This window comes from Myotis daubentonii, chromosome X (genome assembly GCF_963259705.1).
Source record: "Myotis daubentonii chromosome X, mMyoDau2.1, whole genome shotgun sequence".
In the NCBI taxonomy this organism is placed as follows: Eukaryota; Metazoa; Chordata; class Mammalia; order Chiroptera; family Vespertilionidae; genus Myotis; species Myotis daubentonii.
Window position 1 is genome coordinate 113,677,708 of NC_081861.1, and position 22,140 is coordinate 113,699,847.

The 22,140-nt window shown below is 44.3% G+C and overlaps 2 protein-coding genes and 1 pseudogene across 2 annotated transcripts; 2 read left to right on the forward strand and 1 right to left on the reverse strand.

The window, feature by feature from the left end:
* Nucleotides 1-3,420: 3,420 nt before the first annotated feature.
* Nucleotides 3,421-4,905, forward strand: LOC132223643 (putative protein FAM47D). Its single transcript, XM_059678716.1, has one exon. It carries the CDS (start codon nucleotides 3,421-3,423, stop codon nucleotides 4,903-4,905), a length of 1,485 nt encoding a protein of 494 aa, XP_059534699.1.
* A 2,087-nt stretch (nucleotides 4,906-6,992) lies between these two features.
* Nucleotides 6,993-8,646, reverse strand: LOC132223644 (tryptophan--tRNA ligase, cytoplasmic-like; annotated as a pseudogene).
* A 3,058-nt stretch (nucleotides 8,647-11,704) lies between these two features.
* LOC132223645 (ferritin, mitochondrial-like) lies at nucleotides 11,705-12,247 on the forward strand. The gene has a single exon (XM_059678717.1). The coding sequence runs from the start codon at nucleotides 11,705-11,707 to the stop codon at nucleotides 12,245-12,247; it is 543 nt and encodes a 180-aa protein (XP_059534700.1).
* Nucleotides 12,248-22,140: the final 9,893 nt, after the last annotated feature.

Here is a 22,140-nt window from a genome sequence, read left to right on the forward strand (position 1 = left end):
GATAAAATACTGAAAGTAAATTATGAAGCCATAACAATCTTAGGAGAAACCATAGGCAGCAAAATCTCAGACATCTCCTGTAGCAATATGTTTGCCAATACATTCCCTAGGGCAAATGAAACTAAGGAGAAAATAAATAAATTGGGACTACATCAAAATAAAAAGTTTCTGCACAGCAAAAGAAACCATCAATAAAGTGAAAAGAGAGCCCACTGAATAGGAGAATATATTTGACAATCATACATTCAATAAGGGTTAATTTCCAAAATATGTAGGGAACTCATACAGCTTGACAAAAGGAAAACAAACAATCCAATTTAAAAAAGGACAAAGGACCTACATAGACGTTTCTCCAAACTGAACATACAGAAGGCCAACAGATATACAAAACATGCTCAGTCACTAATCATCAGTGGGATGCAAATTAAATTGACAATGAGTTATCATCTCATACCTGTCAGAATGGCTATCATCAACAAATCAATAAACGAAAGTGTTAAAGAGGATGTGGAGAAAAGGGAACCCCAGTATAGTGCTGGTGGGAATGCAGACTGATGTTGCCACTGTGGAAAACAGTATGGAGTTACCTCAAAAAGTTAAAAAAGGAATTCCTATTTTACCCAGTGATCCCACTCCTAGCAATATATCCTAAGACATCAGCAACACCAATCAGAAAGAATATATGCATCCCTAAGGTTCATAGCCGTGCAATTTATAATAACTAAGATTTCTAAACAGCCCAATTGCCCATCAGAAGATCAGGGGATAAAAAAGCTGTGGTACATTTACACAATGAAATACTATGCACCTGTAAAAAAGGAATATCTCTTACCATTTGCAACAGCATCAATGGTCATGGAGTGTATTATGCTGCAACGAAATGGTAAAACATCTAATGTTATATGCTAAGGAGTTTAGTATTTATTTTATGGATTTAAAAGTAGATGAGTATCCTGAGTAGTAAGAAAAAAAGAAAAATAGATTGTTATGGATTATAAGAGAGGAATTTGTTCAGTAATGTGTGATCTACAATCTCTAATCATGGAGAACAGCAAGAATTTTAAGGTATTTGATGGTTTAGAAGTCATCGGTGACCTTTGAAAAGGCAGACTTACCACTAATCATCCGAGAGATGCAAATCAAAACAGCAATGAGGTACCATCTCACACCTGTCAGACTGGCTATCATCAACAAATCAACAAACGACAAGTGCTGGAGAGGATGTGGAGAAAAAGGAACACTTGTGCACTGCTGGTGGGAATGCAGACTGGTGCAGCCACTATGGAAGACAGTATGGAGTTTCCTTAAAAAACTGAAAATGGAACTCCCATTTGACCCTGTGATCCCACTTCTAGGAATATATCCCAAGAAACCAGAAACACCAATCAGAAAGGATATATGCACCCCTATGTTCATAGCAGCACAATTCACCATAGCTAAGATCTGGAAACAGCCTAAGTGCCCATCAGTAGATGAATGGGTTAGAAAACTGTGGTACATCTACATGATGGAATACTATGCTGCTGTAAAAAGGAAGGAACTCTTACCATTTGCAACGTCATGGATGGAACTGGAGAGCATTATGCTAAGTGAAATAAGCCAGTCAATAAAGGAAAAATACCACATGATCTCACTCATTCAGGGACAATAGAGACCATTATAAACTTTTGAACAATAATAGATACAGAGGCAGAGCTGCCTCAAACAGATTGTCAAACTGCAGCGGGAAGGCCAGGGAGGGTTGGGGGGCAGGAGGTAGGGGGGTAAGAGATCAACTAAAGGACTTGTATGCATGCATATAAGCATAACCAATGGACATAAGACACTGGGTGATTGGGGAGGCTAGGGGACTGTCTAGGGTGGGGGGATAAAATGAATACATATGTAATACCCTTTGTAATACTTTAAGCAATAAAAAAAAATGAAAAAAAAGAATAATTTAGGTAGGCTGTGTTAAATAAAATGTATAAAAGACAAAAAAAAAAAAGAAAAGAAAAGGCAGACTTACAAATTGATGGAGACAAAAGAAAAGAAGTAAATTATATTTTCTGTTCTGGCCAAAATAGAGTAACAGGGATCAGATATATGCCCTGGAACACCTGGAAAAATAATGAAATAAAATAAGATAAAATTATAAAAGACACTGGACATCAGGAAGCAGAGACTGATCCCTCACAGATAGTAAATAAAGGAAGTGAGTCCTATGATGGCTCCAAATTCCTTGAGTTTCTAGGCCATAGCTCAGAGAGGCAGAACCCAAGCAAAGACCAGCAGTCTCGCTACTAGTATGTAGAGGAGATGGAGCTAAGACACTGTAGAGAACAAGGTGGGTAGAGTTCTCAAGGCAGACAACCAGAGAGTAAAATGAGAGAAAGAGAGGGAACTACAGAACCTTGCCCCCCACACGAATGATTCTGCTGATTACTGATCAGCTCCTGTGTGAATACATTATTAGAAGCCAGGAAAGAAACCACTGGAAAGGATTCTTGATAACTGATACTCACACAGGGCCTGCAATAGTGACCTTTACTGTCAGCCAGACTAAAACATCTCTAGATGCACAGGCATTGAATAATTTACGTGGAAGGGTCTTGCTGCAGAAGTGAGGAACAGTTAACCATACAACATGGTAGAACAGCATTTAGGCCTGTACTATCACAGGGAACTGCTCTGCTTATTTCAGTAAAATTTTAAAAAGGACACCAAAGAATCAAACTGTTTCCAAGCAACATACCAGTATCCAAAAAAGGCAAATACTATTTTTAAAAAGAAAACCAATGGTGAACAACACATGGGTTTTAAATTCAGACAGGTTCAGTAGGAGTACTGATCTATCCTTTGCCCTCAGACTTTAATATGGCACTGTTTTTCAGATTATGTTGGCAATGTTACCTTAAAAGATAACTGATCTTGATTTCTGAGGGGGATTTTGGGAGCCACATTAAGTTGTATACCCAATGCCTCACTCACCTCACCCATATTTGGGCAAATATCAAAACCTGAGGGCTGTGAGTACAGTCCATAAGAAAAAACAAACCTCTCAGAAGCACCTGCCTTTCAATTCCTAGCTATAATTGATCCAGGAGAAATGAAAGTACTTGTATGAAGATGTGAATAAGTGAAATATTCATGGCCACTTGATTTACAAACAGCCTCAGACTGGAATCAATCCAGAAGTCCATCAAAAGATGAATGGGCAGCTGACCTGTGGTGTGCCCATACACGAAGACAATTCTCTACCACAAGCAAGAATGCAACCTTGCGGGCCATCCCAGGACAATGCAGGCTGTGCAGGGGCGCGTGCTGACCTGCCTCAGGAAAGAATAAGAATGCTGCCACGCCTGGCAATGGTCTCCTAGCAACTGGGCCGCTGGGACAACAAACCCCTGAGGCCGCTGGGCGCCCTGGGCCAAGGGCGCCATGGCGGGCCGGCAGTGGCCCTTACCTGAGCCCCATGAGGGGTGGCTGTTAAAGTCGGACTTGCGGAAGAAGGCGCTCATAGCGTCGGGGCTGATCAAGCGGTGGCAGTCAGGGCCGAAGCTGGACAAGAAGCCAGAGCCCAGAAAGAAGTGGATGCCTGCGCCCAGGCCACTGGAGCCCTTGCCCCTGGGCGTGAAATGTAAGCCCTCTTTCAAGGACAGGGACAGGTTGCCTTCCCGCTATCTCTCCAGGCAGAACAAGCAGCTTGGGAAGTGCCCCGCCTCCATGGACAGCAGGCGGTGGGTATTTGTGAAGGAGGGACTGGACGACTTCAGAAAGGGCTGTCCATCTGCTGAAGATGTGATCACTCATGGCCCTCGGGAGGGCTTTCCCCCCTTGATTGCTCATAGAATTCCCCGCCCTCCACCCAAAAAGATTCACAGGCAGCCGCCCAAGGGAGCGGACCTGTGTTCCACGCTCTTGGCAGCCCAGCCAGCACGGAAGGCCTTTGTAGAGAACACTAAAGCCAGCCTGACCCAGCATCCCTTGGCAACCTACCTGAAACTGGAGAAAGATCTCCCTCCAGACCTCCTGCTCAAGGTCCTGGAAGTGCTAGATCCTGACAGGGAGCTGGAGGACACGTGGGCATATTGTGAGGGCACCAAGGAAAGAAAGAAGACCCCCACACACCTGTGTGAAGAACATCCTGAGGAGGGCAACCTGGAGCCTCCCCAGGAGGTCAACCTAGAACCTGCAGAAAAAGCCCACCTGGAATCCACCAAGGAGAGTTTCCAGTCAGATTTAAGCAGTTTGTTTCCTGAGGAAGAGACAAAAGCTTCATGCATGATGGATATCCGCAAACTTCCTGTTTACGAAAAACAAAGAAGAGCATCAGTGATTAAATCATGCAGATTGATGAATGAGAAGTTTGAAAACATAGACATTGATGAAGAGGACATCATGAAAAAGTTTGAAATGAACCTTGAGGTCCCACTGGCCGATAATACAGGCAAAATAAAGGAAACAAGCCAGCATCCTTTGAATATCAGGCCCTGCAAACAGCTAGATGAAATAAAGCAGAGAAAATTCTCCCTGCAGGAAGGTAACTGGGAAACGAAACTCGGAAAACCAGAAGACCATTATAAACCCAAACGGGAGAAGATAAGGTATGGAGCATGGTACCAGGACCCCAAATGCTGGAAAAAGCTGGCCAATGACCAGCTTTTGCTCGACCCTAAACTTGTCCGTGCCAAGGAGTATTGGAGCAATGGAAGGCATCTTGAACCAGACAATTTTGATGAACTTTATGGACCAATTGCTTTCAAAGATTTCATTGTAAGCAAGGGCTACAAGATGCCAGGTGTGATTGAGAAGATGTTTATGAGGAAGGGGTGGAAATATGAGTCTGTGACAACTCCTATACACCGAGTAATGAAACTCCTCTCCAAACCCAAAGAGGAGGATTCAGAGGAAGAAGAGGATTAGACAATTTTCTATTTACTACTCACTTAGCTAGTGTCTCGCTCTCATTTTAACATCAGTCAGAATTCAACATGAGTGCCTCATTGTGTATAGACAACTTTTATTCCACAACATCTGTAAATTTAACACCTAGTGCAAATAAAAATTTCTAAATCAGCTTCTGCTTGGGTTCGTCAATATTATGTATGTGTTTATTTTACCAACTATGGAGCCAATATTTTTAATATATTCCTCTCGGTTTTTATTGCATTAGTAGTATTCTATTTTTATTTCAATCATTCATTTAAAAAAACATAAATAAAAGAATTACTTAAAAAGGATATTGTTGCCCAGCCAATGTTGCTAAGTGGTTGAGCATTGACCTATGAACCAGGAGGTCATGGTTTGATTCTGGTCAGGGCATATGCCTGGCTTGCAGGCATGATCCCCAGTGAATGCCTGGCTTGCAGGCATGATCCACAGTGAGGGGAGTGGGCATGCAGGATGCAGCCGATTAATGATTCTCTGTCATCATTGATATTTTTCTCTCTCCCTCTCTGAAAATCAGTAAAAACATATTTTTTAAGAAATTATTCCAGCTTAAGCATGGGGTGAATCCCAAAATAATCCTGCAAAATGAAAGAACTATCACTCTGGTTATATTCAGTTTCTAATGCATTATGACAATTATTTTTTAAGCAAAACTTGTAACCCACAGCCCAAGTAATTTTTTGAATTGCTTGTGAATTGTCTATGGCTACATTTGCACTACAACATGAGAATTTAGGAATTGTCACAGAGATCATATGGCCTAGAAGCCTAACATATTTCCTATCTGAATTTTTACTTTAAAATTTACTGCCCCCCTGATCTGGAAGAAAAATATATTCATACATATATTAAATCAATGATGCCACACTTTAGCCGAAGGAAAGATAGTACACACTCATCTATGGAACAGAATGAAGTAAAATATTTTTATAAAATTAACTATTTAGTTAGACCTTTTGGAACACTTTTCAAATCTGCTTTTAATTTTAATATTCTTAGGGACAAAAATCCCTGAGGCATATCATCATATCTGATAGTCCCTGTTTCTTGTAATTTCTTTCCATGTGATGACTTGTCTTACAGAGATTTCCCATGACTCCAAAAATGTGGGTGTTAAATGTGAGGTAGGGCAGCCTGAACATGATACAGACAGACTAACTTTCTTCCCACTGAAATGGCTAATTAATTCAATTGGCTGTCCACAAAGGTCGGTTGGCCAGGAGACGTGGTTTGTATGTCACATATATATTCCAACCCTACACCCACCCCCTGTGGGACCAAATGAAATTTATTTAGGGTATTGTGCTGAGGAGTGGACCCTAAACCTCCATGGAGGCTTTCCCGGAATATTTTTTACTTTCCCAGACTACACAGGGTACAAGACTGCATGTTTCCCTTGGTGTCTGGGGCTGCTGCTTGCTCTCTACAGCCCAGGACACCAGCAGGGCACTGCTTCTTACAGTCTTCTGAGCCAATCAAGTGTCAGGACAAAGGTTTCTTCAAAGGAAATGGATTCCTCTCAGCTGCCACATGGTGGGGGCACAGTACCTGTGCTCAGGGCCAGTCCCTGGAAGCAGCATTGGGAGGCTCAGGGAAGGGCAGAGGTTCCAGGATAACACATGAGGTCTGGATTTCAGGAAGTGAGCTGGAAGTCTCTCCCACAGATTCAACTTAATGAAAGCGGCGACCTAGGGCCAATACTCAGTGTGAAAAGCAGCTTTCAAGCTGGGAGACCTCTCAGTCAAAAGCACATCTAGCATTTATGTTTGTTTTTGGGGGCATGGGCTGAAATAGGCCTGTGCCCATTAAACTTCCTGAAATGAACACCTAGACTTCAGGCTGTCTAGCCCTCAGGTTTAAGGGTCTATGTGGGGTGGGATGTTTTCCAATGGAAGTCCTCCTAGGGGCTGAGCAGGCAGCTCAAAAGGTTTCTTGGGAAAGGATGACACTGGAGAAAATGTACTGACAGACACAAGGGGTTACAGACACCAGGAATGGGAAGCCATGTGATAGAGCCTCTGGGTAAATTATGGTTCTTTTGTGCAGATATAAAATGGGCGTTATTTAAAGTCGTAGGACAGCTTCCCAGTGGTCAAGAACACTTTGACTATCTCTTCCCTGGCCTCCTTGCACCTGGCCTGGTGCTCCGCAAGGAGGTGCTGCAGGACCTACAGGTGATATGCTCCAGTTTGTCCTCATCCTCGAGGAAGAAGGTCATGTACATGAAGGGCATGTCCACCTGGCAGTTTTCCTAAAACTGCCTGTGCTCCTCGATGGTGACTCTCCCTCCAGAAAAAGCATGCTTGTTGACCTTGGATTGATCTGCTTGTCAGTATCTGTGAAGAAGATGGGGGAGTTGGGGTCGCTGGCACTCCTTTGAGTCTTCGTCCCCTGCAGGGAGGGGAAGAAGGTCGAGTGTAGCAGGGTGGTTAAGGATAGAAGATCCTGGGTGTGATATCTTGTCATCCTGAATTAGGAATCCTGGTTGATGGTACAGGGGATGAGTTCCTGGACATCCATCTTGGCCCCCAAAGATCTGTGGGAATGAGTTCCTAAAGGAGGGAGCAGCATGGATGGCAGGAAAGCTGATCTTCCCCGTGCAGTCACTGTCTGCAATGCCAAAAATGCCTTCATTTGGTTGAAGTTCACATGTTTCTGAATCTTCACCATGTTCTTGTAGAAGTCTGGGCTCAACGACATGTAGTCGAGGTCAGAGAAGATGGGCTTGTTGATGTGAATGCCGCAGGTGATGATGTCCTTGGCGTTTTCCATGGAGTAGCCATAGGCCTGGTCCAGGGTCAGGTCTTCCACAGGTACTTCTACTCATCTGCCATCTGGATGAGCAAGAGCACATTCAACATGTCCTGCAGCCACTTTGTGAAAATGAACAGGATGTGGTGGCCTACATGCATGGCTTCGGAAGAAGGGCCCCTGCCCACATACAGGCGAGACAGCTTCTTGTTTTCATAGGCATCGAGGACTTGGTTCATGTCTCTGTGTGAGAAGAATGTGCATCTGTGCAGGAAGCGGTGCGGTCTCTGGCCCCTTGACTCTCTCTATTCTGTTTATCAGCTCTTGGTCAGTGCCACTGCTTCCAAACAGAACAATGAGCTTGTCATAGTCACTGCCTTTTACACTGTTCCTCTGTACAGTTCAGGGGTCCACAAAATCCACTTCAGCTTCCGTGGCACCTGGGCCACTAACCCAGGTGCAAGGTTCTCTGGAAGGCAGTCCGCCTTGTAGTTCTCCCCCGTGGCCACATTGTAGCTCATTTTTAGCAATAACAGCCTCTTCACTGCAGAACCAATTTCATCCTGGGCTGTGGGGGGCACTGAAGAGGTGGCCAGTGGAGTAGCTGAGATTTCTGTGCAGCTGGGCTCTTCTTTTTTAGTCTTCCCCCTCTTACTGTTTCCTCTTATAAGTCCCTTTCTTCTCTTTTCTTCCTGTTTACTCCACCCTGCAGCTATTTGCAGTAAGAATTTCTTAGAAATCAACCAGCTTCTCACAAACACTTGAGCCTCTTGACCAATTCCTCATGAGACAGTCCAATCAGGTTTTGGTTGTGAGTGTGTGTGTTTGGGAGAGGGTAGGTGTAGAGACCAATGAAACCCACTCTAAATTCAAACTATTAGCTGGTCATTGCATCATTTGCTGGTCATTAGCCACCCCACACTGAAAGCTGGCATCCATTTAACCTCCCCACTTACTTCCCATCTCACATCTTTAGCCTCAGTATGAGAACTGAGTTTTCATTTGTCCTGATGGGAAGAAAGGCAGACTCCAAGTGCCCTGTGGGTATTGTGCACTAAGGCAATGTTGTGAAAGATCAGTTCTGGGGTCACAGGGACCTGATTTTCCAGACAGCTTTAATTTTTTTTAAAAAAAAATATTTTTATTCATTTCAGAGAGGAAAGGAGATGGAGTGAGATGAAAACTTCAATGATGAGAATTATTGATCATGTGCCTCCTGCACACCCCCTACGAGGGATTGAGCCCATAACCTGGGCTTGTGCCCTTGACCAGAATCAAACTTGGGACCCTTCAATCTATAGGCCAATGCTCAATCCACTGAGCCTAACCGGTTAGAGCTGGCTTTTTACTTTTCTTTTTATTGCTGAAAGTATTATATATGTCCCTTTTTTTTTTACCCCTAGTGACCTCTCCCAGCACCTTACCCCCAAAACCTTCACCACCCCATTGTCTGTGTCCATGGATTATGCATATATGCACATGAGTTCAGTGGTTGAATTCTTCCACCCTCCCTCCACCCTCTCCTGCTTTCCCTCTGAGGGTTGACAGTGTGTTCCATGTCTCCATGTCTCTAGGTCTATTTTTTCATCACTTTATGTTCTTAGTTATGTTTCACATATGACTGAGATCATATGATATTGATCTTTCTCCCACTGGCTTATGCAAATTAACCGCCATCTTTGTTGGATTAATTTGCATACTCATCCTGATTGGCTGGTGGGCATAGCAGAGTGACACCAATTTGCATGTTTCTCTTTTATTAGTATTGATATAAAAACCAAGTGACCAAAGTGACCAGTCACTATGACATTAACTGTTGCTGGCCAACCGGCCTGATCAGGGGTGGTGCTGACCAGTCAACCTCTCATGTTCCATCCCGTGGGCTGGCCTAGCCCCAATTAGCCCAATTGGGGCAGGCCGGCTGGACCCCACCCATGCATGAATTCATGCACCGTGATTCTAGTGTTATATATAATTAAGAACAATGTCAAAAAGTTTACTGCCTATCTTTCTTCTAGGAGTTTTATGGTTTTGCATCTTATATTTAAGTCTTTAATCAGTTTTGAGTTTATTCTGATATATAGTGTAAGAAAATGGTCTAGTATCATTTTTGCATATATTTGTCCAGTTTTCCCAACACCATTTATTGACCAGAGTGATGGCGAAACTATGACACGCGTGTCAGAGGTGACAGGCGAACTCATTTTTTGGTTGATTTTTCTGTGTTAAATGGCATTTAAATATAGAAAATAAATATAAAAATATAAGTTTTTGTTTTACTATGGTTACAAATATCAAAAAATTTCTATAGATGACACGGCACCAGAGTTAAGTAAGGGTTTTTCAAAATGCTGACACGCCCAGCTCAAAAGGTTCGCCATCACTGGACTAGACTGTGCTTATCCCATTGTAAGTTCTTCCCTCGTTATCCATAGATTAATGTCCCGTATAGGTGTGAGTTTGTTTCTGGGTTATTCTGTTCCATTGATCTATACATCTTATGCCAGTACCATGTTGTTTTGATTACTGTGGGCTTGTAGAATAGTTTTATCAACGGTAGCATGATACCTCCAACTTTGTTCTCCTTTCTCAAGATTGCTGTGGCTATTTGGTGTCTTTGTTTTTCCATATAAATTTTTGGATTATTTGTTCCAGTTCTATGGTAAACGGCATTGGTATGTTGATATTGATTGTGTTGAATCTATATATTCCTTTTGGTACTATGGACATTTTTTACATTAATTGTTCCTATCCATAAGAAACAGTATATGCTTTCATTTATTTGCTTCCCCTTCAGTTGCATTCTTCAGTGTGTCATTATTTTCAGAGTTCAGACGTTTTACCTCTTTGGTTAAATGTACTGCTAGGTATTTTTGATGCAATTGTAAATGGGATGTTTTCTAGATTTCATTTCTGATGTTTCATGATTGGTACATAAAAATGCTATGGATTTCTGAATACTAATTTTTTTATCCTGTAACTTTACTAAATTCATTTACAAATCTAATAGCATTTTGATGGAATCTTTAGGATGTCAGCGTTGAGACCATGGGAACTGTCCCCTTTGGGGCAGACAGGGAGGGAGGAATGGGTGTCTGGGCTGTGCTGAGGGATGGAGAGGAGACAGAGTAAAGGGGGGGAAGGCAAGTTCACAGGAGGGAAGATGGGAGGCGGAGAGTCTGTGAGGCTGTGGAGGCCGGGCTCTGCCGGCAGTCAGGGGGGCCTTGATGGTGAACAGGAGGAAGTGGAGGTCGCTGGCGTCACCAGGCCGAGGACCCGGGTCAGGCTGTGGGAACTGTGGGCGCGGACGCTGACGTCATTCTGACGAAGCTTTGGGATTCATGTTGATGCAACAAGGATTCCCCAAAAGGGCTGGGCGGCGGTTAAGGAAACAACCCCATCAGGACCACAGTCACACAAGTTGCCCCGAGAAACCAAGTGCGGTTGACGTCCTGGCAGCGGTCACACTTGTCCTCGTGGGTCACACTTTAAAATGGCAGGAAGGCCAGGGCCCAGCATGAGACGGGCATGGAATCCGGAGAAGGTCGGCGCTGCCCGCCTCCTCGGGCCCCCTCACGCCCCCCTGTGAGGGCCCCCCGCCCCTCCCCCAGGCCCTGAGTAAAGGTCACTGCTTCCGGACCCCTCAGAGCCAACCGCCACCGCCAGCGGCCCGCAGCCTCCCGCGTGTCCTGTCGCTGCGTCCGCCTGTCCCCGGTGCCCTGCCCTCACCCTGGACCTTCCGAGACCCCAGCCGCCTGACTCCGGTGCCTTGCCCTCTCCCGGGACCTTCCGAGACTCCAGCCGCCTGACTCTGGTGCCCTGCCCTCACCCGGGACCTTCCAAGACCCCAGCCGCCTGTCTCCGGTGCCCTGCCCTCACCCAGGACCTTCCGAGACCCCAGCCGTCTGTCTCCGGTGCCCTGCCCGCACCCAGGACCTTCCAAGACCCCAGCCGCCTGCACCTGTGACCCGGGGCCTCCTTCACTCCGCCTTGGCCTCTGACTGCTCCTGCGCCTGCAGGCATGGCCACTCCTCCGCCCTCCTCTGAGCGCCAGGGCTACCATCCAGACTGCGAGGCCGCCATCAACCAGCAGATCGGCCTGGAGCTCTACGCGGCCTCCGTGTACACCTCCATCGCCGGCTACTTCCAGAGCCGGGCCTGGCAGCAGGGCTCCCAGTACTTCCAGAAGCGGGCCCTCAAGAAGAGGGAGCAGGCGGAGCGGCTGGTGTGGCTGCAGAGCCAGCGCGGGGGCCGGGTCCTGCTGGAGGTGGTCCCCAGGCCGCAGCAGCACGAGTGGGACAGCAGCCTGATGGCCCTGGAGCAGGCCCTGCTCCTGGCGAAGAGAGTGGACCAGGGCCTGTGGCACCTGCACAGCCTGGCCACCCACCGGGAGGACGCCCACCTGTGCCAGTTCCTGGAGAGCCACTGCCTGCACCCAGAGGCCGCCTTCCTCCAGGAGCTGGGCGGCCACATCAGCCAGCTGTGCCAGATGCAGGCCCCCGAGTCCGGCCTAGAGGAGGACCTGCTCCACAAGCTCACCCTGGGCGACGGAGAGGAGCACTGACCGGGACTGCCTTCCCGAGAGCCTTGGGGGCCTCCCTGCCCCGTGCCCGGATGCCCATGGCCACATTGCCCGTGCAAAACGGGCACCTCAGTTCCATGTTCAAGGTTCGCTGTCTCTTCAAATAAAGCCATTGGTTCTTAAATAAATAAAGGTCTTTCTCTGATTCCTGTGTGCAAATCCCTCACATTTCAGTTTTAAAACCGGTATCCAGGAGTCTCCACCCAGGCCTCAATTAGTGCAGCTCTGGACCCTGGATGGAGGGAGGACGGAGGAGTGATTCCATAGGATCCTGATGGAAGAGAGAGGAGGGATTCCATAGGACCCTGATGGAGGGAGGAGGGATTCTATAGGGCACTGATGGATGGAGGAGGGATTCCATAGGATCCTGATGGAAGGAGGACTGAGGAGGGATTCCATAGGGCACTGATGGATGGAGGAGGGATTCCATAGGATCCTGATGGAAGAGAGAGGAGGGATTCCATAGGACCCTGATGGAGGGAGGAGGGATTCCATAGGATCCTGATGAAGGGTGGGGGATTCCATAGGACCCTGATGGAGTGGGGAGTGATTTCAGAGGACCCTGGATGGAGGAGGGAGGAAGGATTCCAAAGGACCCAGATTGAGGGAGGGAGAAAGGATTTTATAGGATCCTGTTGGAGGGAGGGAGGAGGGATTCCATAGGATCCTGGATGGAGGGAGGAGGGATTCCATAGGACCCTGGATTGAGGGAGGAGGGATACCATGAGACCCTGATGGAGGGAGGAGGGATTCCATAGGATCCTGGATGGAAAGAGAGATTGGGATGCCATAGGATCCTGATGGAGGGAGAGAAGGAGGAGGGATTCCATAGGACCCTGATATAGGGAGGGAGGAGGGATTCCATAGGATCCTGATGAAGGAGGGAGGAGGGATTCCATTGGACCCTGATGAAGGAGGGAAGAGGGATTCCATTGGACCCTGATGGAGGGAGGAGATATTCTATAGGACCCTTATGGAGGAGGGAGGAGGGATTCCATAGGACCCTGCAAGGAGTAGGAGGTATTCCGTGGGACCCTGCATGGAGGAGGAGTTATTCCATGTGAAACTGGATGGAGGAGAAGGTATTCCGTGGCACCTGGGAAAACACAAAATTAACCTACCCTTATAAACAATGTATATGAAGGTGCAGTAAGGTGGAAGGTCTTCGACCCTTTCAATGTGGATGAATGTTCATGCTAAACATATAAAACATATCCTTAAAATCACAGCTGTGCTTACCTCTGGGAAAAGGGTGAATAGAATGGGATTGGGCTGGGACTAAAAGAAAGGATTCTTGTATTTAACCTACAGTTTTTGGTTTACTAAAATATGCAAATATTAACATTTGTTAACATCTGGGTGGCAAGATGGAGACCCCTTACTCTAAGATCAGAGTAAATGAAATTGCAACACTGCAGATGGTCCTTGGTCAATTGTGAGAGTAAATAGCTGCTCTGTGAATAGCAGATCTGTTTTAACTTGCTCAGCTCTAACCCTCCCCCACCCCTACTTACATAGGACAGTAAAGGTCTTTGGCATCTGAGCCTTTTAATCTCCCCAAACTACACTCCAAGACAGTGAATGAATGTAAGACAATTACAGACCTGCAGAGAAGGGAAATAATAGGACACATTTTCCTAGAAGGAAAAAACACTAGCGTTCCAATGTGAGAAATATTGTGTTTGTTTTGGCATCAGAAAGGGTTCCTACCCTACCTGTAAGCTCTATGCCATGTATCCCCAAAGGAGAAAGAAACTGAATAACTGACACACTCCACTCTCCCATTTTGAGCAAAACCCTAGTAGTGAAATGGACATCACAATTCTAGATCTGATCCATGCTACTTACCGAGGTGAATGAAGTAAGTCCTTTATTCATAAATATAAATGAAAAAGGTTTGCCAGATGTATGAGGAAGGTAAAATAGAAGATCACAATAAATACACAAAACTATCTCATTTAGAAGAAAAATCAGATAAAATATCGAAATAAAAGGTAATTTTGCCAAAAATTCAAATTCCTGTTCTCAGAATTTTAAGGGAAGAAAATAGATTTATAAAATTACCATAAAATGTCTACTATAGAAGGAAACAATTAGAAGACAGATGAAGTACTTGCAAGATAGAAATATTTGCAACAGCATGGATTGACCTGGAGAGTATTATGCTAAATGAAATAAGCCAGTCAGAGAAAGGTTGTCACATGATCTCACTCATATGTGGAATCTAATGAACAAAATAAATCCATAAACAAAATAGATCCAGAAACAATGTCATTTTGATTTTTTTAAAAATGAAAACTAAAAGGTGAAGTTAGAGGAATAATCTGATGTTGAAAAATGTTGCTACATTACAAAGTATCAGAATTATCTTAAATGTGCTTATTATAAGTGATCAAAGTTATGGTAACAACTACCTGTAAGACACAATCTTCACATGCTGTCTATTTAAGAAGCAAAAAATGGGACAATTTGAAAGATGAGTACTCTACATCAGTAATCACTCTTCAGAAATATTTGCTTTGGGAGATGGCAAACAACTACAGCAGGCTCTTTTTCAATAGCCATATTTCCTAATGTTAACTGCCATAGCCAGAGTAGGATGAATACTTGCAAGATGCTTATGTTCATAAGGTAATGTGACCTCTTGTATTTAAGAGTGAAGAGAGCTCTAGAAACATTATTTGGAACACCTGATGCTCATTCATTATATTTCATTGGCTAAATATATATATATATATTCATTTTAGAGAGATAGGGAGAGGGAAAGAGGGATAGAAACATGTGATGAGAGAGAATCATGGATCAGTTGCCTCTTGTAGGCCCCTACTGGGGATTGAGCCTTCTTGTCCCCACCACCTGAGCACGTGACCTTCACCAAAATTTTACCTGGGACACTTCAGTCCCCAGGCTGAGGCTCTTGGTGAAACTATTGAGCTCCGTGAGCAAGCATTTTGAAAAACCCCTAACTTAACTCTGGTGCCGTGTCACATATAGAAATTTTTTGATATTTGCAACCATAATAAAACAAAGACATATTTTTGATATTAATTTTATATATTTAAATGCCATTTAACAAAGAAAAATCAACCAAAGAAATGAGTTCAGGTGTCACCTCTGACATGCGTGTCATAGGTTCTCCATCACTGCTATCCAATGATCCAAAACAGCTAGGATTCACTTGATAATTTTGATATCGGGTACATGTAATTTCTGTGCACATCTATCTTTCCTCTTTGGAAAAAGTATATGTCATATGACAAATGGGGACAATAGTGAACTTTTAAAGGGGTTTGAATATACTGGGCATTACCTTTTGGCTGCTTGTCATTTTTCCTATGAAAATGTCACTTCGTTCTTATCCTTCAATGGAGATATTCTCCCTGTGCTTCACACTGCATGAAACAATAATATTAATATTAATAATGATATTAATAATAATACTAATTTACAAGCAATGATTTCTAGAATAGATTGAGTTCCCATTGAATCGTGGTCACTGATTTTCTATTCCTTAGCTTCATATTTTAACTTATACCAACCATCTTAAGTCATCTTAGCTGTATTAATATATTTAATTCTGTTTCATTGATTTGTAATCTCAGCCTGCTTCACTTAACACTTTCGCAGAAAGAATGTACTTCAAGGGTGAAGTCTGAAGAAAATCTTTAAAATAATCAGATGGCAAAAATTGATGGGAATTTGATTACAGGGAAAGTATGGTGTTTGTATCTTTAATTGCAATAGTTTGAGTATTGGACACACTACCCCATACAAAAGGAGAACTGAACCAATGTATGCTGAATAAGTAAATGAATAGAAAATGTATTTTAGGACAAGATTCAAGTTGCTGCCATGGTTGAAGAATTACATCTAATCTGTAATTTGTGTATTAGTGTATTATTGGCTATGACCAAGAAAAAGCCATGCTGCATTGAAATTGTAAAACACCTAATGCTACATGCTAAGGAGTTTACTATTTATTTTTTGGAATTTGAAGTAGATGGTTATCCTGAGTATTAGGGAATAAAATTGATTGGTATGGATTTTAAAAGAGGCATTTGTTTCAATAATGTGGGTGTGATCTACAATTTCTAATCACGGAGAATAGCAAGAATTTACGGTACCAGGAGATGGACAGCCCGACTTCACAAAGGGCTCTCCATCTCCTGAAGATGTGAACACTCGTGGCCCTCGGGAGGGCTTTCTCCCCATGATTGCTCAGAAGTCATGGGAGACCTTTGAAAAGGCAGACTCACAAATTGATGGAGATGAAACAAATACAAAGGAAATTATATTTTCTGTTCTGGCCTACGTAGAGTAACAGGGATCAGATATATGCCCTGGAACACCTGGAAAAATAATGAAATAAAGTAAGATAAATTTATGAAAGACACTGGACATCAGGAAGCAGGGACAGATGCCTCACAGATAGGAAATAAATGAGGTGACTCCTATGATGGCTCCACATTCCTTCCGTTTCTAGGCCACAGCTCAGAGAGGCAAAGACCAGCAGTCACGCTATGTAGAGGAGATGGAGCTAAGACACTATAGAGAAGAAGGTGGGTAGTGATCTCAAGGCAGACAACCAGAGAGCAAAATGAGAGAAAGAAAGGGAACTCCAGAATCTTGCACCCCACAAGAATGATTCAGGGGATTATTTTTTTAATATATTTTACTGATTTTTTACAGAGGGGAAGGGAGAGAGATAGAGAGTTAGAAACATCGATGATAGAGAAACATCGATCAGCTGCCTCCTGCACATCTCCCACTGGGGATGTGCTCACAACCCGGGTACATGCCCTTGACCGGAATAGAACCTGGGACCTTTCAGTCCGCAGGCCGATGCTCTATCCACTGAGCCAAACCGGTTTCGGCGATTCAGGGGATTATTGATCAGCTCCTGTGTGAATACATTATTAGAAGCCAGGAAAGAAACCACTGGAAAGGATTCTTGATAACTGATACTCACACAGGGCCTGCAATAGTGACCTTTACTGTCAGCCAGACTAGAACATCTCTAGATGCACAGGCATTGAATAATTTATGTGGAAGGGTCTTGCTTCAGTAGTGAGGAACAGTTAATTAACCATAACACATGGTCTAACAGTATTTAGTCATGTACTATCACAAGGAACTGCTCTGTTTATTTCAATCAAATCTTAAAATGGATCCCAAAGAACCAAACTGTTTCCAAGAAACACAACAGTATCCAGAAAGGGCAAACATTATTTGTAAAAAGAAAATGGATGTTGAAGAACACATGGGTTTTAAATAAAGACAGGATCCGTAGTAGGGTACTGACCTATCCTTTGTCCTCAGGGTTTACTATGGCACAGTTTTTCTGATTATGTTGAAATGTTACCTTAAAAGATAACTGATCTTGATTTCTGAGGGGGATTTTGGGTGCTGTCTTAAGTTGTATACCCAATGCCTCACTCACCTCACCCATATTTGGGCAAATATCAAAACCTGAGGGCTGTGAGTACATAGTAAAAACATGCTTCTTAGAAGCTCCCGCCTATCAATTGCTATCTATAATTTATCCAGGAGAAATTAAAGTACTTGTATGAAGTTGTGAACACGTGAAATATTCGTGGCCCCTTGATTTACAAACAGCCGTCCAAGGGAGTGGACCTGTGTTCCAAGCTCTTGCCAGCCCAGCGAGCACGGAAGGCCTTTGTAGAGAACATTGAAGCCAGCCTGACCCAGCATCCCTTGGCAAAATGCCCGAATCTGGAGGAAGCTCTCCCTCCAGACCTCCTGCTCAAGGTCCTGGAAGTGCTAGATCCTGACAGGGAGCTGGAGGACACGTGGGCGTATTGTGAGGGGACCAAGGAAAGAAAGAAGACCCCCACACACCTGTGTGAAGAACATCCTGAGGAGGGCAACCTGGAGCCTCCCCAGGCAGCGAACCTGGAGCCTCCCCAGGCAGGGAACCTGGAGCCTCCCCAGGCAGGGAACCTGGAGCCTCCCCAGGCAGCGAACCTGGAGCCTCCCCAGGCAGTGAACCTAGAGCCTCCCCAGGCAGTGTACCTGGAGCCTCCCGAGGAAGTCCACCTGGAATATCCCTGGAAGCTCAACCTGGAACTTCCGGAGGAGGTCAACCTGGATCCTGAAGACCAATCATACCTGGAAATCGCCAAGGAGAGCTTCCAGTCATATTTATTCAGTTTGTTTCCTGAGGAAGAGACAAATGTAACATGCACAATGGATATCCACAAAGTTCCTGTGTTCCAAAAAGCAAGAACAGTTCGTGAATTCTGCAGATGGATCGATGATAATTTTGGTTCATAGGCATTGATGAAGAGGACCTCATGAAACAGTTTGAAGTTGACTTAGAGGTCCCACTCACCCATAATACAGTCAAAATAAAGAAAATAGGCCAGCTTCCTTTGAATATAAGGCCCTGCACACAGCTAGATGCCATACAGCAGAGAAAATTCTCCCTGCAGGAAGGTAACTGGGAAAGGAAACTCCGAAAACCAGAAGACCTTTATAACCCCAAACCAGAGAAGATAAGGTATGGAGCATGGTACCTGGACCCCAAACCTGGAAAAAGCTGGTCAATGGCCAGCCTTTGCCCAACCCTAAAGCCGTCCCTGACAAGGAATATTGGACCTATGGAAGGCATCTTGAACCAGACATTACTGATGAACTTTATGCACCAATTGCCTTCAAAGATTTCATTGTAAGCAAGGGCTACAAGATGCCAGATGTGATTGAGAAGATGTTTATGAGGAAGGGATGGAAATATGAGTCTGTGAAGACTCCTATACACCGAGTAATGAAACTCCTCTCCAAACCCAAAGAGGAGGATTCAGGGGAAAAAGAGGATTAGACAATTTTCTCTTTACTACTCACTTGGCTAGTGTGTCTCTCTCATTTTAACATGAGTCAGAATTCACCATGAGTGCCTCACTGTGTATGGACAATTTGATTCCACAACATCTGTACATTTAAGACCTAGTGCTAATAAAAATCTAAATGACCTTCTGCTTGGGTTCATCAATGTGTTATGTATTTTACCAACTATGAGGTCAATATTTACATATACTCCTCTTGGTTTTTATTGCATTAGGAGTATTATATTTTTATGTCAATTATTCATTAAAAATAACCATAAGTAAAAGAATTACTTACAAAGGATCTTGTTGCCCAGCCGATGTGGCTCAGTGTTTCAGCATCGACCTATGAACTAGGAGGTCATGGTTTGATTGCAGGTCAGGGCATATGCCTGGGGTGCAGGCTCAATCCTCGGTGGAGGTGCAAGCAGGATACAGATATTTCTCTCTCTTCCTCTCTCTCTCTCTGAAAAACAGTAAAAATTTATTTATAAAAAAATTATGGGGGAGAACCAAGATGGCGGCGATATAGGCAGACGTGTCCCAGGTCGTGTTCGGAGCAAATGGAGCGAGCAGCTGAAGCTAGTAACACTCACACCGAATTGGCGAAATTGCTCAGCTGGTGAGAGGGTTTACAGCCGGGAAGAGCAGAACTCCCCTGGTAAGGTAAAAAAAAAACCAGGGATTTCGGCAGGAAAGTTTGCCAGACCTCTGAGCCCAGAGAGTCGGAGGGAGACCGCGTGGCAGACAGCCGCGTCCCTTGGGACAGGCACAGCCCCTGACGGGGGAAAGGAGAACCGCAGGATTCCTGGCGCCGCCAGGGAAATTGAGAGCTGGGTTCTGTGACCGCGGAGGACTGAGCCTAAAGGGGGCAGCCTGAAGAGCTGACCTGACCATGCAGTCCCGGTAAGAGAAGAAGCTTACAGAAACCAAGCCTTCCCCGTTTCCGCGGCCGGCATTTGTTTGTTTGTTTTCACTGAACCCTGTTCATGGGACATTTCGGATACAGACACTCACCTGTGCTGAAGAGAGGGAGAGTGTGCTGAGGAGTGGAATCTGGGGAGAGACTGGGGAAAGAGGGGGAGCCGGGAGGGGTGGTAGTGAATTGAGTGCTGAGACACCCCAGAGCCCGGGACTGGGGCAGCCACCTGCTCCTGAGAGGGAGTCTCCTCCCCCCAGCCCCCAGGCAAGGAGCACAGCCACACCCAGATTCCACCCTGTAGGAGATCAAGGATTAAGATAACCTGATCAGTCCCTGGGAGTTAACAGGGTCTGGCTTATAGGGGGATTTTCAATCCCAGCAACAACATAGCGCCGGTAACTAACTATTACGCAGTCAGCTCTGGGCAGTGAACTTCCACTGGACAGAGAGGCCCTATAGCCTCAGAGGCCAACCCCAGAACACTGCCACCCAGAGGCTGACCCACAAACTGACTCTTTGCTAAACACAAAATAAGGCAGTCTGGGAAATAAATGCGGCATGCTTTAAAATAAGGACTGTGGTTTACAACACAGAGGAACAGTATATCGCAGGGAAACTCAACACTCTCCTGAATACCTGGAAGGTCTAAGGCAAGTCACACTGAAGAATAGAAGAAATGAAGGACCTTCACTACTGCAATTTTTTTTCTTTTTTCACTTTTTAACTAAGAAACCAATTTTTTTTTCATTCTTTTTTTTTTCTTTTTTTTTCTTTCTTTTCTTCTTTTTCCATCACCTGATTTTACCCTTTTAATTACTACCTTATTATTTTTAACCAGTATTATTACTGCTACCATTTTACCATTTTTTTAAAGTGCCATTTTATTTTTTCTTTATTTTATTTTGGGATTAGTGTTCACCATTCTATTTTCATCGTTATATTATTGGTTGTTTCTAGTTTGCATTCATATCCAGGGAGCTGTTGCTGGAATTTGTTGGGATTAATGGCTGTTCTATAGGAGTATTCTCCTCATATAAAAAGTCTCTTCCCTCTTCCACTTCATTCTCTCTTTTCGCTCTTTTTTTTTTTCTTTTCTTTTCTTTTCTTGCTTTTATTTTCCCCCTTCCTTTTTCCCAATTTCATTTTTGCACTCCCTTTTTTTGGTCCCTACTTTTCTTTTCCTTTTTCTCTTTTATCTTTTTCTCTTCCTTCTTCCTTATCCCCTAATTCTCTTAATTCAGGTGGTCACCTTTAATTGGGGTTATTAATATCGTGAATATATTTGTGTATAGTGCCTGGTACGTGGTGCCTTGTTGTGTTGTATTTTGTGCCTTTAAATCAACGCAGCAGATCCAAGCAACAGCAACCTCCTGAGCACCTAATCCTCTGCTGAGGAACAGCAGCTGTACGTGAAACCTCGCCCCACCAGCCGGAAGAGCCACCACAGCTGTGAACAGCACCCACCAGAGGAGCTGCTGCCAACTGAAGAGCAGCTGCTACCGCAACCGCCCGAAGAGCAACCACAGACCAAGGAGTCACTGCCACCAAGGGAGCAACCACTGAACAACTCAACGTCTAGATATGTCAGTGAGATCAAACATGGGTAGACAAAGAAACCCCCAAAGGAAAGAGAAGGAGGACTCTCCAGAAAAGCAGCTAAGTAATACACAGGCATGCAACATGACAGATAAAGAATTCAGAATAAGGATCCTAGAGTGCATAAACCGGATGGAGGAAAAAACCGACAACCTCTGCAAGAAGCAAGAAGAAACAGATGAAAAAATCGATAACATATGGAAGAAGCTAGAAGAAACAGATGAAAAAATCGATAACATATGGAAGAAGCTAGAAGAAACAGATGAAAAAATCAACAACCTAAGTAAGACCCAAGAAGAAATGAAGAGTGATATAGCTGCAATGAAAAACTCCATTGAAAGTATCAACAGTAGACTAGGAGAAGCGGAGGACCGAATAAGTGAATTAGAAGACAAGGAAGCAAAACACACCCAAAATGTACTGCAATTGGAGAAAAAAATTAAAAGACAGGAGGAGAGCCTAAGGGAGCTTTGGGACAACATGAAACGAAACAATATACGAATAATAGGAGTACC